The following is an 18,369-nucleotide window of genomic DNA, read 5'->3' as shown; positions in this document are numbered from 1 at the left end:
AACCTTTCTGAACATGTTCAAATGTTGTACTCACTCTTGTGCTCTCTAAGGTTTATTCACATTAATAATTCGGTCCGAGTGATAGCCATGATCACAAACACATGTTAATTTTTCCGCTGATATTGAAATCTTCCACTTTGCGTACAGCTTTGCGAAAGGAAAACCTACTTCAGTGTTATGAAAACCACTAAAATTATCTGTTAAACCGGACTTACTTAAAAAAAAAATCTACATATTAGCCTATGATAGGAGAAATGGATTGTTGCTGGTCCCGACTCTCAATTCAAATTTTGAGATTGCGCTTCTACTTCTTGCTAATGCTGCGCTCTCCTTTTTTTAAATATCGATTCTATGATGGAGCTCAGGAAATCAACACTTATAATTACGTTACTGTTAGGTTACAGCTGAGTTGATTCAATATGTGCTACGTTATCGAATAAAGTACAAATATTACATTGAAGTTTTTCAGACAGGATTATTGGCGTGGACAGCAAACTGTACAGCGAAAAGAATGATAGAAAGTGAAGGGTTAACTTTAAAATGCCGCTCCAGTTGAAATGCTTATACAGACACGGACAATGAATGACACGGAGAATCAGTCGTATTAGCAAATGCTAAACAAATCTTATGGTCTTACTCACCTTCACTAACGTGTCTGCTCACTACAGACGCATCGTAAGCTTATACGTTAACATATAGCCACGAGAGAATATATAACTCAGATTTGGAGTAGTTTCAAAAGTTCGTTTCCGTAAACTGTAAACCCGGCGGGAGCTCATGTGGTTCGGATTCCACGTTAATCAGTAGGTCCACGTCTCATATAGCCTCGCTGCTCAACGGGACGTTAAACTCAAACTCAACTCAACTCAAACTCAACTCGTAAACTGTAAAAGGCAGTGATGCTCAAGCAATAATAGTCCACTTAAGTTCTATTAAGTCCACTTGTTTTATTTATTGGATATTACAAATATTAAGCAAACTTGCAAACTAAAATGAAATATAACAAAAATTAAAACAAAATGATAATCGATACAAATATAGAGGATGGATATGACATGCCTGAGTATGATGGAAGAAGCTATTTGTTTACTTCTTGGCCAACCACTAAGAGCATTTATAAATTCATATCCTACTTTGTTATGCGCAATTACGAGTAGTACATTCAATATTCACGAACGACGACGAACTGAAGGGTATGAGGCTACCGTTGCAAGTAGAAACTGTAGTCATAATAATATAGTTAAACTAAGCAACGGTGAAAATAGTGGGGAAATTAGAAATGATCAAAACTGGATAGTTTACATTGCTTGTTTCGAAATACGGCCAGCAGATTAAACTTAAAAGAAATGACAAAAATTAGTGAAATTTGGGGGTATATTAAGCATGGTTTTGGGGGAAAAGCGAGCATCCCCGGTGGGGATACTTCAGTTGATTTCTTTGGGGGGAACAAAATATGATTGAGGGGGAAATCCCCCTCGTCCCCCTTTAATTCGCACCCTAATCAGGTCCTTGAAAAGCCTGGCCTTTCCTACATTAAAATCACAATCTCAATTGTGATTGGAAAGAAAAATCTTTTGTTTTGTACTTTTTTTTTTTTTTTTTTTTTTTGCGGCGGACGGGTGGAGCTTCTAAGCTTTGTGCTGATTACCCGCTAAGCACATTGAAAAGGAAATGATGAATTAATTCCGTGTTCTTATTAATTCCATAAGAAATCAAATCGTAGGATTTTGTAAGCTTTTATCTTATTTTAATTGTAAATTATTTCTGCATTTGAACTTAGAAGAAATAAGATTACCTGAGTTTACTTTCGTCTGTTGGAGAAGAGCGTTCACCTCTGGTGCGTGTTGTCCGTGGTTCGATCCAAGTGGGCTTTGTGGTGGACAAACACCGTGTTCGTGGGTTTTCTCGGGGTTCAACAGTTTCTTCCCACTTTCTTCATTCCACTATTGCATTCATTTCTCATCATCACCGTCTCCTTTAGCCTAGCCGGCATAAACGTGGGACGTAAAACTTAAAGATGTCATTCCATTTTTCCTTCATCTGTACATGTATTGTATATACAAACGTTTCAAGTCAATTTCTGAAAGTTAAAGTTTTTCAAACTATGATAGCTGAACGATTGAATGTGGATTATTGCACTCCAGTGAATATCGTATAAATTTAGAAATGCACTCCATGGAATATCATATTAAAAAAAAAAAAAAGAGCCACGACATGGTTAAACTTGAGACTTAGGAGAACTGTTGCTCATTAGAAGTTAGTTTTCAAACATGACAAACCTTCCTTCTTATAAAATTTACATCTTATTCCATTGCAGAAAGACAATATGAAACCTACCGCTGCAATTGAGGATTTGCCACCTGTAGCCTCAGGTATAGTGGATTTGTTTGTAAAGGACTTTGAATTTGGAAGTGCGTTTCTCTCCGCTTTCACGCGAAAGTTCAAAATGGACGGACAGGTAATAATTATAATGATGATTTTATTAAATTTAATGAGTTTAATATATTTGATGTTTTCATCATTCATTTGACTTCTCTAAAACAAGTCAAACACACGCGGTATATGGAACGCATCTAATCTTGACAAAACTTGGTATAATAGTAAATCTTGGTGTAATTGAAGTATTATGGTGTACAACTGACCTTTGTTTCTCAAGTTATTAGTCATGAACCTACAAAGACACTAAAATGCAATCGATGAAACTAATCCTATATTGACCAAACTTTGTATAGTTGTAGACTTTGCCTTGCTTTGTAAACTTTTTTTTGACAACCGTTTATTCGATTCACCAGTTAGGATATAGAACATCTTCACTTTTACAGTTGCCTATAGAAAAAGCTTACCCACATTGAAACACAATTGCTGGCTAGGTTGTAAAAAAAAAAAAAAAAAAAAAAAAAAAAACTTTTTTTTTTCGAAATACTGTATTAAGATGAGTAGTGTGGAAAAATGATCATTTGTGACCAAAAAGACGCCTGATTTTTTTTCCAGATTTTTTGGAGGTCGTTTAGGTGGCGCGCATGGGTTTAGGTTTTGATAGTGATGTGGGTATGCAACACGCACAACAATTTCAAAAATGTAATTATTGGTGATTTTATGTATTTCTTTTCTGTATTACGGTGGTTTATTGTTTCGTTTATGACAAACACGTTAAATTCGTGCCTCATGGGTAAATTCTTTAAGGTTTATTTATGCTTTTGTTTAAAAAAAATGTCAATTTTAGACTAAAACTGCTTCTTTTTTTTCTATTGATGTTTCCCGATTGGCTTTGACTATGAGTTTTACTATAAAGTTTTCCTATACAAAAACTAAATAAAAGATTTGGCTTTCTAATTGCTAACATCTTTCAATTACTGTCCAGAGTTTCACTTATTTTAATAGCTTATTATGCTTTGAAATTAACCCTAAGCTCACTACGAGGAGGTGGCTGGAATCCGAAGTTCATTGGCCATAAATTATGTTGGCAAACATTGTTTTGTTAAATACCAGCCCAAGACTTTGTTCTAGTTTCCTCTTTAGACTTTATTGTCACTTTTTGTTCGCAATGTCGGCATATGCGAAGAAATCGGAACATATCCTACCAGTGCTAAATAGAAACGACATTTTAACAATGTCGAGAAGAAGATACCTACGCTATAGTTGTCTGACATATAGAATCTTTAAAACTCAATCCTCACAATATTTATATTGTAAATTTACAAAGCGGTCACAAATTCACTCTCACATTACGCGTAACAGTGAGAAATTTAATGTACAAAGACTTAAACTGAAGATAGTGCAAGTATCATTTTCTAGAGCAGGTCCGAGAGTATGGAATGCGATACCAAAAGCTCTCACGGAAATAAAGTCATTTAATTCATTTCGAAATTCATTAAAATCACATTTGATGAAATCCCAGCGACTGGCCTCTGGCACTTACGACATGTACAGTTTTATGTAACACCTTAGCTAAATCCAACAATATCGGTACTTTTTATTGCATATGTCACTTGTTTATTTTCTGATTTATTCTTTTACTTGTATTTTTTTAGTTTTTTTTCTGTTCCTTTTGATGTGTAATGTTTAATATTGTATTCTTTTGACAAGGGTTAGGTGGTAGAGCAGCCATGGCTGAACCTCGCCCGCTTCAATAAAGATATTTTCATTTCATTTTCATTCATTTCATTTCATATGGTCTCTATATTTCAATTTCACTTTGATGTAGCCATTAGGTGCGCCGACGCCGAAGACGAAAAAAGCAACCTCTGTGATAATTTTCTCAAGTAAATAAGGTGACAGTCATTGGAGATTAGGCCTGGAAAATAGGATGGATATTTGAGCAGTTTGAAGCCTGCTTCTTGGATGGCAGTGATCGCAACTCAAGCTCTGTGCACAACTTTTTTTCTTTCCATTTTCGTATTATTATCTTGACTGCTTCCATTCAAATGAATGTATCTCCCAGAAATGGCGGCCTATTTATATAATTTCTTTTACAGAGAACTATTGAAGATATAGAGGAGTAAAATTATATTATTTAGATTTTTATGAGTATTAAATGTCCAATTATCATTACTTTTGGTTCACCCCTCGTATTTTAAAAATGTTTCATGTTAACATTCCAACAAGCTCTTGCGATTCTTTCTTAGCACTACTAATACATAATATTTCTCCTATATATATACAGGAGTTGAACAAAAATATCTAAAACGTTTGCAAAGGTGTGAAAATCATACCTAGTATGGTGTTGGGCCTCCTTTTGCGTCCAAAACAGCTTGCATCCAACGTGAAATGGACGTATACAGATACTGAATCGTGGTGTGTAGAATTTTGTACCATTTTTCTTCGAAAAAGTGCTTCAGTTCCTTAAGGGATGCTGGTAGATGGGAATGAGACCCAACACGCCTTTCTAACTGAGTCCACAATGGCTCAATGATGTTCAGATCTGGTGATTGTGGGACCCAGGAGATGTGCGATAGCTCCTGGTCATACTTCTCAAACCATGATTTCACCGTTTTTGCAGCGTGACAAGGTGTCAAATCATCTTGGTAGATCCCATCATCATGGGGGAATAATATTTGGGCCATGGGTAGAAACTGGTCCCCCAAAATGGCCTCATACGCCTTAGCATTCATCATTCCATGCAGGGCTATGATGGGATCTGCAGAAAACCACGATGTCACTGCCCATACTGTAACCGAATCACCCCTATGCTTTACAGTTGGAAGCAGACCGTCTGTATCATAGGCTTGCGACATGTTCCCCGTACGTAAACATGACCGGTTGTTGAAAACAAGGTGAAGGTCGATTCATCGGACCAAATTATGTGTTTTCACTGCTCATGAGTCCACGCCTTGTGGTCCTTGCACCACTGGATACGCCTCTTCGCATTTACTGCCGTGATCAGGGGTTTGGCGATAGCGGCCCTGTCATGAATTTTCATTTTATGAAGTTCACGTCGCACTGTTTTCGATGAAACCGGGTTCTGTAGACCAGAATTGAATTCTGACCTTATTTTCATTGCAGTGGTCTTCTTTTTAGCTCTTACAATCCGTTTGAATGCCCTCCGGTCCCTCTCTGACAGGATTGTCTTTCGACCACTGTTGTGCTTTGCAGACGTCGTTTGCCCATGAATTGTGTATGCCCTCGTGACATTGGACACAGTGGCTTTTGATACCCCCTCAATGTTTGCCACTGTTGCCACTGAAGCTCCAACCAGACGGGCACCAACGATCATGCCTCTTTGGAGGTATGTCAGGTCGCCCATTTTACCGCACCACTTTCACACCATGACACTCACAGGTGAACTGGTTACTGCTGACGGAAGAGGAAGGTCCACCTGACACATTGAAAACAAAAAAAGAATCGGCAACCGCAACACGTGTTGTTCAGTGGAGGGCAAAATTTACATGTCCTGTATCAAGTACTTTTAGATTTTTTGTCTACCCCTGTATATCGCTATGCTAATAGGGTAATTTATGCTCTATTTTTGTAGAATGAAGAAATGGATAAGACCAGATATTTGGCAGCGTTAAGTCTTCTGTATACAGTTGTCCGTAACCGTGACTACCTAGATAGGTTTGACTTAAAACGCTGCCTGGAAGAGGCAAAAGAAGCTTCGCAATTACTTCGGGCCAACTATCGACGTGCACGAACAGATCCTTCAAAACGCTTTATCGACTCGTAAGTAGTTTTAGCAAATATTTGATAGTAATTATCTTATATTCTATCTTAAATACATGGTGTTGTACAGGAAGAATATTATGGAAAAAATTATGGAAAAATGTCTCAAGTTATATTTGAATTCCCTTTTCCTCCCTTAGATTGGGTATTGTAATCAAAGTAAAATGAAAAAAAAAAAAAACTTGAATCAAATGCTAATTATGTTTTAAAACGCATTTCAGACAATATTACATCGGCCATTCCTTGCAGAAAATTAAAAACATTCCCCCTCTTCAATCGACAGAGCCGGCCTTAGGTGGTGCGGGGCCCGATTGGAAACATTTCGCAGGGCCCCAGGTTTACAACTAACTTCCACCAAGTTCTGTAGAACCAATTTATATATATATATATATATATATATATATATATATATATATATATATATATATATATATATATATATATATATATATATATATATATTGCTCAGGCCCGTCTTTCAGATCCGGCGTCTGAAACTTTTGACCGGAACGGGTTATCATCATTGCCATTTATTTGTTTTCTTATCTTTATTGGATATCCATGTTTGAAAGAGAAAAGGTGGAAAGGATAAGGGAAAAAACAAAAGGGAAAAAAGGAAAGAACAAAAGAACCACAGCACAATAACAAAACAAACAAAAAACAAAGAAACAAACAAGAATAAACTATAAAAAAATTAACAACAATTTTCTTGCAAAGTGCTACTCAGCTTAACTCTATCTGCACCTATCCTGAACTATACTACTTAGTATTTCAATTCCTGATCCAACAACTGTAATAGTATGAAATACGATATAAAATACTTAAATAATACATTCTATTGTTGTTAATTCTTATCTATCTATATTATCTAACTAATTTACTCTTTTATTTTGCTGTTATTTGTTTATTTTTATATATTATTTCCCTATAGTTCTTAACCATATAATTCCTACTGATTGATTTCTTTTCTTAATTATTAAGATTTTTTTTAAGATTGTAGTCTTATTATGTTTTTTAGTTACCTAGTTTCTATTTTTTTATTTTTTTTATTGTAATTATGGTTTCCTAATCTTATTTAATGGTTTACTATATTATTTATTATCATGTATTAATACATTTATTATTTAGGCTACTATTTATCCTTTTCTCCCTCTTGTTATTCCACATGAGTGTTTAATGATAGTGTTTAATTAATTTTATATTTACTTTATTAATTATTTAAATTGTTATATTATTTAGTTAAGTTTTATTTAATAATGTGTTGCTCCATCTTCTTTCTTTGGTTTTCACCGTATGACAATGGTTCCTCTCCTGTATGCTGTATGATTATTTATGAAACTGCACTCCTCTTCACCTTTCACAACAAAACAGATCACTACGGTTTTTCACTGTATGATTGGTTCTTTCCTGTGGTCACGGGACACATTTACACTAACATTTCACTTCACTAATAACTTCCATTCTTATATGACCTAAATTTAATGGTTATTCAGGAAGTATTCTATGAGTGTTTTCAGTTTCGTGTCCATGCCATATCACAGTCCTGTATGTGCTGACTTGAGGTCCAGGACCCACTCAGAGCACTTAGTGTGGATCCTGGTCCGTTGTGTCCTTCCGCCTGCACACCCAGGCTGGGACCGTCATTTCGGTCACTAAGTTCACTATCTCTGAGACACTCCTCTTCACTTGTTGTCCATGACGCAATGAGGTACACCCAAAAACCCGAAAGCCGAAAACCCGGAAACCACGAACACAAAAGCACACATGCGTCGCACACGCACAAGACCATATATATATATTGGGCTCTCAACCCTGTTCTAGTGGTTAGCGCGTGCGCCTGTGCCTGTACATAGTCTCGAGCCTGATTCCCGGTTGGAGAGCACACAAAATTTAATTTCATAATCACTCCCTTTCATTAATCATCCATCGCCTAAAAACAAATCCTGGGATGTCAAATAAAAAAAATAAAAAAAAAACATTTCATTTCAGAAGTTAATAAAGATTTTGTAGTCAGAATGGATGGGAATGGAACTGTGCGCTTAAATTGTGTCTCAAAGTTAATAGACGAAACATGTATAAGGTACATTTCAATATAAAATTATATATATGTAAACCTACAACTAGTAATATTAGTATATCATATCAGAAAAGGACATAGTCATAATACTATTTGTTTAGTGACGCCCTCAGTGACACTTGGAAAATTGTTAAAATAAAATCTAAAGTTACGTTTTCAGTCCCAGCATTACCAAACACTGAGGGCTCCCGGAAATCCCCGAAAATTTTAAGGTTGTTAAAGAAACTTTAAAATTGGTATTCAGTTTCCCCATTGCCAAAAACTTTCCGGCGGATGACCGACGGACGCGTCCGAAATGAGATCCTGACTAAGCCACTGTGATGATATATTAAATATAGTAAATATCTATAGCACTATTAAATTTATACTAATCTATTTAATACAACTGTGTATCAGCAAGCCAACCTAACAAGTTTTGGCATGTATTTCGAAGAATTGAACACTTTTATAAAATATAGTGCTGTAACTGACTTCCTTGTCCCAACCTGCGGATGACCATGCATACAACAATAATTATACTTTAAGACGTGCTTTAAAAAATTAGCAAAAGGTACCAACAATCCTTATATTGTGGAAAATATAAGAGTATGACGTTTTAAATGCGTCATAATTACTATAAATACCATAGTTTCTTTGTCACTTTGGCCTTACATGAATTGATTTTCGAAAGTTATTCTGCAGTTTAAAGTGAAAATATTAGGCCCTATTTGCACCTTGTGAAATATGACTGAATAAAACATAACACCTGCGTATAATTTCTTATGAAAAGTCGCCCGTTACTAAAATCATACTTGAAAATGAATGAATGAGAAAATGAATTCATTTTAGGGGTATTGAAGGTGTGCAGAATACTCCCTGGACATAGTATCTATTTTTACAACAGAAGTTGTAAAGGTAAAAAATAAATAAATAAATAAATAAACTACTGCAGCATTAAATTCAGAAAATATTTGCTTATGCTCGGAAACTTAATACGAACTAACTATTCATTTACTGGTTGGGGAAACCAGTAAATTAATATCATAGAGGTCATACCTTGCCATGTAGAGTCCATGGATATACCTGTATTGCAATATGTTGTTGTGTGTACTTGACAACCAAGAGTAACAGTCATCTTAACGGTGCCATAGCCACTTCGCCGGGGGACCCGCGACCAAACTGGCATGTATTAATTACACGTATTAGGAGCAAAATTTATTCATAGGAACCACAACACACTTGTTTGATCTGGGGCCTAATATTCTCTTAAAACGGCACTAGAAAGTAGATTAGACTGGAGAGTTGAGTAGGGTCCCTTTAGGCGTGGGGCCCGATTGGGAGCAATCAGTCCAATCGGCTTAAGGTCGGCCCTGTCAATCGAAGTGAAATTACTAAAGTCCTGACAGACTCAAGCGCTAACTGATGGGGCGCTGTGGCTCAGTGGTAGAGCGTTCACCTCTGGTGCTTGGAGTCCCTGGTTCGATCCCAGCTCGCGCCGTGTGGACTTCTCGGGGCTCTCCCGTTTCCTCCCACTTTCTTCATTTCGCTCATCTCTCATTATCACCGTCTTCTTTGGCATAACCGGCGTAAACGTGGGACGTAAAACTTAAAGATTTCATTTCATTTTCAAGCGCTAACTGCGTTCGAAAGTTCATTTAGAAGGGATTAAACGTTTTCCTCATTTCAGTCATTTCATAGATACAACATGGCACTAAGATATCTTAGAAATTATCCTTTTTTCCCCTAAAAGTGGAATTTTCAAAAATGATGATAATTTTAGATATACATTTTAATCGCTCTCTTTCCCTGCTAAGAAGAGGTATTTTAATTAAAGTTACATGAAGAAGGAAAAAAAAAATCTACGTTCAAAAATTTGTTTCAAACGGTTCAGCCGTTCTCGACATGGAAAACCGTTTGGAAAGAAATATCGAAATTTCTTCCTTTCGCTTTTTACAAGCAGAGCTGCCAGAAAAGTAGGATAAAAAGGCTACCTATTTTTAATGAGGAATTTATATATCGGGTTTCATCTTCATACGATAGGGTAGTCTATTTTTAGCGTACATTTTTAATCTCCTCTCCTTAGAAAACGAATTTTGATGAAGGTGACATGATAAAATTTGTTCTCGAGAATAATGCTACTTACAAACATTTATTTCAAGTAGTTCAATCGTTTTCTCGTTATGAGACAAACACACCTATATGCAGGGGTAAAAGTGGGTTTGGAAAAGTAGGGGACGGTAGGTAGCAGCATGACGTCCGGCCTTCCCCTTGCCTATCTTTGCCCATTGGAACTTTTTAGGAACGGAGGGAATGCCGCACTTATTTCCGGAGGTGGAAGACGGCGTTCCCGCGTTCTCCCTCATATTTGCCCTTGTTTATATGAATATGTAGAAGAAATATTAATATTACTCGCTTCCCCCCCCCTAAAAGCAGTTTTAAAAACAGACAGCAGAGCATGTTTGAACTTGGTTTTAATGAGTTTTCATACCGAGTTTCATCTTCCTAACGTGAGGAGCTCATGAAATACTCGATTTTTGGTATAAACTTTACAGTACTTTTCCCCTTTGAGTCTCCTCCCTCCCTTAGGATACACATACGAAAATTCTGAATAACCTACGGTCTTGGAACTGAAGTTTCCCTGCTATCGTGACGAATATAATTGTTTTCGGGCAATCTGTCAGGTGAATTCTATGTCGTTCAATGTTTCAAGAACCGATAGCATTGTTCTCGTCTTCAGGCTGAAGTATGAGAGACCAAGTCAAATCAAGTCACGTGTTTCCCGCCCGGAAGGGGAGAGGGGCGTCTAGCGTTTACGGCCACTTTGTCCAATATATATATTGGATGTTTTGTGGCGGGACTCAATGTATCTAGGTTTGGGTATTTATGTGTTAGGCCCAGTAAGTAGGTAGGATCTATAGTGGAACAAGCGTTGACAGAATTGCAGATGAATTGGGCCTTACGTCTCTTGAAATGTGTAAGTGGTTTTCTCTTCATTTTGTTTTTGTTGAGTTGCTAACATCATCCGAATTGATCGTCCATCGTGAACGTAAAAATTTACTTCGCCTTCGGGATTTACTTGAAAAACAAGTTCTGTTTTTTTTTCTACAAGTGTGTGTGTGCTAGGTTAGTCATAGCTTCAATTAGTGTTGTAGGGTGTTCTGTTTTCCTGACATTTTGATAGCGATCTTCATAGAAACTAGTTTGTACTTGTCTTTGTCTTTTGGCAAACTTGTGTTAAGCTGTCCAATGAAATATTCTAATCTGGTTATGTTGTATCTTGGATATGATCCAAAATCTCTCTGTCCTCTGAGTTTTAGTATATCTTGTATTGTAAAAAGTGGGGATCCATAAGTTATGTTTGCTCTTATCACTGTTTTGTAGAACCATGACTTGATGTTGCCTATGAGAGACCAATAAAAGCGTTTATTATATAGGTACTGGCAGGAAGGGGGCGGAATTTGATTGGCCAATGGTGACGTCCAATCAGCATAAGTTATTTCCCCAATTTTGATTGGCTGGTTAACTGGGTTTTGATCTCGAAACGTTGGACGAGGTACAATTCACCTGGCTGATTTGCAGCGAACAATTATATTCAACCTACGGTTTCTTCGCTAAAATTATTTAGAAGTATGAAAATCTAATTGTCTGGGTTTGTATGCTGAACAAAGAAAAAAATGTTAAATTTTATATAAAGACTAACCTTTGGCTAATCTCGTTCATAATGCAAGCTGAGGACTTCACTCTAAGACCTCTGCGTTTGCTAAGTCCATAGCCTTACACCTCATTTATCAACCTTTGGTTCTTAATACTGTGCTTATTCACTTGTATTTATTTTTTCCAGTTATATATATATATATATATATATATATATATATATATATATATATAGATAGATAGATAGATAGATAGATAGATATAGATATAGATATAGATATAGATAGATAGATAGATAGATAGATAGATAGATAGATAGATAGATAGATAGATAGATAGATAGATAGATAGATAGATAGATAGATAGATAGATATGTTCACAAAGTATGATTGATCATCCCTTATCAATTTCGTTAGAACTTTAACACCATTTCTATTTCCTGTTAAAACTTTTCATTTTTTTTATCTCTGTGATCAATAGTAAGGATATTAAGGAGGCTCTAAATTTTCAACCGGCCACCATTTTGAAAAATAAAAAGATGATGTATAAAAGAATTATCAAAACAAAAGTTGTAAAGATCTTCACGAGTAATAAGAAATATTTTTCATTTTTCATCTTGCATCAATACTAAGGTAGTTACGGGTCCTGTGAAAATGCACGGGGTTGAATTTTTTAAGAAATCCTCTTAAAGCAGATCTTTTTATTTTTATTTATTTATTTATTTATTTATTTGTGTGTGTGATTTTCGTGCTTATCAATTTCAGAAACCTACGAGCATGTCAGTTTTAAGTTTCTATTTCAATTTGTAGTTCGTCAACTTAAACTTTTCCTTTTAAAAGAATCCCCATTTGATAAACAAGAACACATTGTTTTTCTCTTCCTTAGACCACCTGTAACTAAAAATATTCAATTTTCTCAACCTTTGTGCTTTTTGTAATGTTATTACAGTATACAACATATTACATGCATATAACTCTTTCTTCCAATACATCATTGTTTTCCTTTTGTGCTCTATTTCTACGGAATATTTCAATAATCAATTTTTTTTTAATTTCTATTTCTTTATACTCTTAGTGACATAAGTTAGTCTGAACAGTTTTACTAAATTCGAGTTCAAATGACATAAATTGTAGGCATGACAATGAAATTCCGTATTTTTTATTCCGTTTCCACAAGGAAAGAATGTATCTTTATTGTAAACCTTATATCAGCGTTTCCCAACCTTTTTCAACTTGCGGCACACTACGGGTATAACTTGAATTCTCGCGGCACACTCATAGATATTATTACGTATTTGCAATTATAAAATACCGTGGATTTTTTTTCTGTGATTACTGAACTCCTCCTCATAGAGAAAAAGGTCGATGGCTAGTTTTCCCCCGTGGTAAATCATGCTTATTTTTTATTGTAATTTAAAAATAGCAAACAATTGCAATGTAATATTGGACTCAGGTTTTTAAACACATGCTTTCTTTTTCGAAAACTGTATCCAACCTTTCATTAAGAAGGAAGATCACTAAATAACGAAGGAACAAACAAATCTCTTGTTCTTCGAAACACAAATGTAGGTAATTTATACGCATGTTTGGTTTGTCGAAAGGATTGAATGATATTTTAAAATTTCAAATTACGAAATAGTCTGCAACAATAAAGAAGCAATAATGGTCACAAAATGATAAGAAATACTTTTTTTCAACATTAAAAATATACAGAAAAGTAACAAGGTCTGAAACTTAAAATTGTAGATTCGTAGTAGAGTTCCATAGTATTCTAATGCTAAATACAAATATTCGTTTTTCTATAAGTCTTGCAATTTCATTGCTATAGAATTAATAATTTTATTTCTATTTCCTCGCGGCACACCAGCGGCTCATTCACGGCACACCAGTGTGCCGCGGCACACCAGTTGGGAAACGCTGCCTTATATGATTAATGTAATTTAAAGCTTACACATTGTTTTTCAAGGATATCATAAGTAATTGACATTTAGAGTTTATATTAGTTTTTATTTCTTGCTATCAACAAATCTTTATGTGATATATTTGACATTTATACTAGGTAACGAACAATGTATTATATTTCCTGTAATACAAAAATACTTTCCTGAACGTGTGAATTTTCTGACATTTACATTAGTAGAAGTGCTGCTATCTGCTGTTCTTATGTTCACTATGTTTCTCTTTGTCGATAATTATATTCCGTTCCTCGTAACCACTTATAAAGAATTATCACTCATGTCAATTTAACAAGAAGTACTTATTGTAAAAGTAGTAGTTTGGCAACTGTATATAAAAACACCAATGATGTGTTATTAAAATGATCATCATGTCAAGTGGTTGATACAACGACTACCATTTTAAGACTACTCCAAAGTGTGGTGGAGTTGGATCAGCACCAGACACATGTGAAAATTTAACACAACTCGAGTGGCAAAGCTATTCTGTAGAATTATCACAGTCCTTTTTATTGGATAGTGGTTAACAACAGCCAGTGCACTATTGACATTGTATCTTCTATAAGATGGGGATTTTTATTTAAATCTAGTTTTTTAATTGGCACAACTTCGCAACATTAAAAGCGAGAGGAGCAAAGCTACTTTAAAGGTGATATTTTTGTGACCTGGCTTTCGGTAGCTACGGAGGGAAAGTCTGCGTAGAAACATCTAGTTTTTGCATGGATTTTTTTTTGAAAAGAAAAAAAAATGAAATCTTTAAGTTTTACGTCCCACGGTTATGCCGGTTAGGCTAAAGGAGACGGTGATGATGAGTAATGAATGAAATGGTGGAATGAAGAAAGTGGGAGGAAACGGGAGAACCCCGAGAAAACCCACGCACACGGTGTTTGTCTACCACAAAGTTCACTTGGCGGGGGCTGGGATCGAACCCGGGACCCCAAGCACCAGAGGTGAACGCTCTACCACTGAGCCACCGCGGCCCCTTTTTTTGAAAAGAAATGTTGTTGTGCAATGGTGCCAACTTAACCTTCTCACGCATGACTGTACCTGTTTTTTGTAAAGGTCAACTGACTATGTGCCTAGAGACGCGCTTAAACTAAAAAAGAGCCGTTGAAAAAATAAAGTTACAAGAAATACGTAGACGTGCTTGTTATTTGGCTACGCACTTTTCAGACAATGTACTTTTCCAGCAGTAAGAGCGGTAAGTGGTAGTTCTTTATGCACCCAGCAGCTTGACCTTAAACGTGTGATGGTTGTCAGATTCAACATAGAATAGCCGTGCACCCCTTTTCTCTTTCGGCCACCTGGGAGGGCGCTTACTCACATTGTACCCAGGCCACTGTTGAGTGTTGATGTCAAGCACGGACTTGACAGCGTCAAGCATGGGCGGAGTTAGGAATTGGTTGCTGGGGGGCAGACCTTTTGTCTGCTAAGGGGGCACGGTTAACACAAATGAGAATTGAAGGATAATTGGCATTTTATTTTTAGTCAAAAAGTTGGGGGCGCAATGCCCCATATGCCCCTCCATAGCTCCGCCCATGGCGTCAAGTATTGCTACATAATTGACTGGAAGTATTCACTGTATCTTAAATGAAACAGGTTCTGTTGTTGCACGAACACAGGCTTAGATATCTACCAAAGGTATGTGTTATGTTTGATTATCCAGAAGATTTAGAAATATCTAATTCAAGTAAGAAGCTACATAAACCACGTTACAGGAAATGCCCCAACCCCCGCACAACAGAAATAGCTTCTTTGGTACTTCATTAGATATGAAACAGCGCATTCTTCACAAATCAACAACTCCTACTTCTCAGAAATATTGAACTTAAAATTATAGAGTAAAAATATAAAATTAAAGAGTCTGGCATAAAGAGAATTGATTTCGACAACTAAAGTATGGTATTTCATAAATAAAGCTCATAAGATTGGGAAATAGTATTATTGCTTCAGTATGTTCTGTATTAGTCGACATTTTAAGTCATAATAGTGGCCAAATTGCAAATATGCTAGACTGTTTAACAGTATATTATTGGCAATTATTATTAGTATTATTTAGTAGTAATGGTAGTAATAGTAGTACATTTGCTTATATGTATACAATACTAACATGGGACATTTTGGAAGTAACATGTTGAAGGTCAAATCCCAGAACACTAATTTAAAATTGCTTGTTTATTCCTTTTACAGAAATGCTGATCAACTTACAATAAGTATTTTATGGACCATGACATTGATTTTAAGCGGACTGGATCCAGAGAACACACAAGAAGAATAATTGTAGTTTTGCAATTTTGTTATAATACATAAAAATTTCTTCCAACTTTTTTTTTTTTTTTTTTTTTTTTTTTTTGCAGAATAATATTTCAGTTGTCATAAGCTTCACTTCAATTTATTTTAATTCTTTATGCTTTTAGTGACATAAATTATGCTGAAAAGTTTTACTTAATATGAGGTTCTAATAACATAAATGGTAGTCATGACAATACAGTAGTATTTTCTTTTAATTTTGTGTCCACAAAGAAAGAATATAACTTTATTGTAAACCTTACATTCATGATGATAACCACACCATACGTTCCTACAAGCTCCGGCGAAATTCGTGAATGCTATATCGTCTGTCGGCGTCAGAAATATCATTGATCACGAAATTTGTAAGCATTTCAAGGTGTCTCACGTTTTTATTCGACGACATTGTCACAGTACCGTATTTTCGTCGAATAAAAACGGGCCTCTGAGATGGTTTACTAATACGGATCACCGCACATTCATTCTCGGGCTCTCTTTCGTGCGTTTCATATTCATGAGGGTTTTCGGTTCCCCAAACAAGACAGTTGTTGCTGTTTATCTTCCCTAAAAGATGGAAAGTTGCCTCATCTGAAAACACGAGTAACTGCAGAAGTTCTCTGTCATATCTAGTCTTTTAAGCATCAGTTCACAGAACTGCAGTCTCGTGTTTTGATCTTATTCTGTCAGTTCATGTACAAATTTAATCTTGTACGGTTTAGCTTTCAAATGTTTACACGTTATCTTGCGTGTTGTTGACTGAGAAATTCAGAACTACAGCGACCGCCGCGGAGTCGATTTTCTTGAATTTCTCTCCAGGCTGTCAGCAACCCTTCACACCATGTTTGGGTTCACTGACGGTCGACCACCTCTTTGCATATCACAAACACTCCCGGTAGCCAGAAATTTGCTATGCTGCCAACACTTTATACTCCTGACATCAGGAGGTACTCTTCTGTACACTCTACTGAAGTTTCGCTACACCAACACACCTTATTTCAGTTCTTCATACCAATACATTCTCTGTGCATTTTCTTGTGCAGTCGCCATTTTTAAGACCTTTGTTGTCACCAGCGTTGTCAACGAAAAATTTACGGATCATCGCACAACTGAAAATGCATTTAACCGCAATATCATTATTTTGAAAAAAAAAAAGTTATAAGCATTTGTTTTATAGCAAGGACTTAATAACTTAAGGCCTTGTATGAGGGTGGTTCATTTATTTTCATACGCTTTTCTAACTTCTAAACTCATAGAAAACGCTGAAATTGTATGAACTTCTGATTCCCAAAACCTATATTGCCTTCTAGAGACTAATTTAAGAAAATAACCTAGATCCTTACGTCCTTCAAGTTTGTGCTTACAAAGAAACCTATTTCCCATCCATTCTGCCACAGAACAATGTGTGAAAATGTGTTAAAGAATCCACAAGAGAAACGAACTATGTGAACATGGCCGCTAAGTAAAATCTAATATACACATAGAAAACGGTCATATATGATGACAATAAAATATAAATATGTCGAACGCTGCATATTGAGTAATACCTGGTACATGGTTGAAGCCTGCAAGAGGCACACATGATCTCACGATACTAAGATATGCAGATGGAAGTCGACTTTTTGTGCCTTTGTGGTTTGGTTGTTCACGTTATGAATGTGTGAGTAAGCGTTTCTTTTAGCATGTATTTGAGTCCTGTCTATGGAAAATTATTTTATTAAAAAAATATAACTTGCTTTCTATCAGAAAGAACATATATATATATGAATGTTAGAAAATTATAAATGCCTGTATATCACAACTTTGTATTATAGTATAAGAAATCATATATTAAGTAATATTATAATCCCGTATCTAATGTATGTTCTCGAACAGAATGCAATTAAAATAAAATATGTCCATCTTTTTCAGTATTTCGTACAAGGTGAATCATTATGTAAGATAATAAATCCTCACTATATGAGGCGTTCGATGACAAAGTGGCGTATCTCAGTTTTGAGACATTGTGAAATGTTGAGACTTTTATTAGAATGGATATAGAAACAGCGGACAAAATCGGTTGTTTGTGCTGCCATATTTTGCACTATGGCCTGGTCTTTCAACTCTGAGATACGCAATTTTGCCATGCGACAGGTTATGGTTTCAATTTCACGGAAATGACTTGACCTCATTAAAAAAAATGAGTTATCCATCCACTTTGCCACCCAATGCCTCATATTGTATCTATTAAAGGTTATTTTAGGCACTACAAAATTTCCT

The 18,369-nt window shown here is 35.7% G+C and overlaps 1 protein-coding gene across 1 annotated transcript; it reads left to right on the top strand.

The window, feature by feature from the left end:
- Positions 1 to 2,262: 2,262 nt before the first annotated feature.
- LOC145674678 (uncharacterized) lies at positions 2,263 to 18,078 on the top strand. Its single transcript, XM_081744905.1, has 3 exons — positions 2,263 to 2,458; positions 5,972 to 6,159; positions 16,015 to 18,078. Exons 1-3 carry the CDS (start codon positions 2,327 to 2,329, stop codon positions 16,100 to 16,102), a joined length of 408 nt encoding a protein of 135 aa, XP_081601031.1. The 5' UTR covers positions 2,263 to 2,326; the 3' UTR covers positions 16,103 to 18,078.
- The last annotated feature ends 291 nt before the right edge of the window (positions 18,079 to 18,369 follow it).

This window comes from Thermobia domestica, chromosome 17 (genome assembly GCF_964235325.1).
Source record: "Thermobia domestica chromosome 17, izTheDome1.hap1.1, whole genome shotgun sequence".
NCBI lineage: Eukaryota > Metazoa > Arthropoda > Insecta > Zygentoma > Lepismatidae > Thermobia > Thermobia domestica.
The sequence above is the reverse complement of the archived record's forward strand: the minus strand, read 5'-3'. Positions and strand labels throughout refer to the sequence as shown.

Coding starts and splice junctions, on each gene's coding strand:
- LOC145674678 (XM_081744905.1), top strand. CDS start 2,327: ATGAAACCTACCGCTGCAATTGAGGATTTGCCACCTGTAGCCTCAGGT. Junction 2,459..5,971: donor AGTTCAAAATGGACGGACAG/GTAATAATTATA, acceptor CTATTTTTGTAG/AATGAAGAAATGGATAAGAC. Junction 6,160..16,014: donor TCAAAACGCTTTATCGACTC/GTAAGTAGTTTT, acceptor TTCCTTTTACAG/AAATGCTGATCAACTTACAA.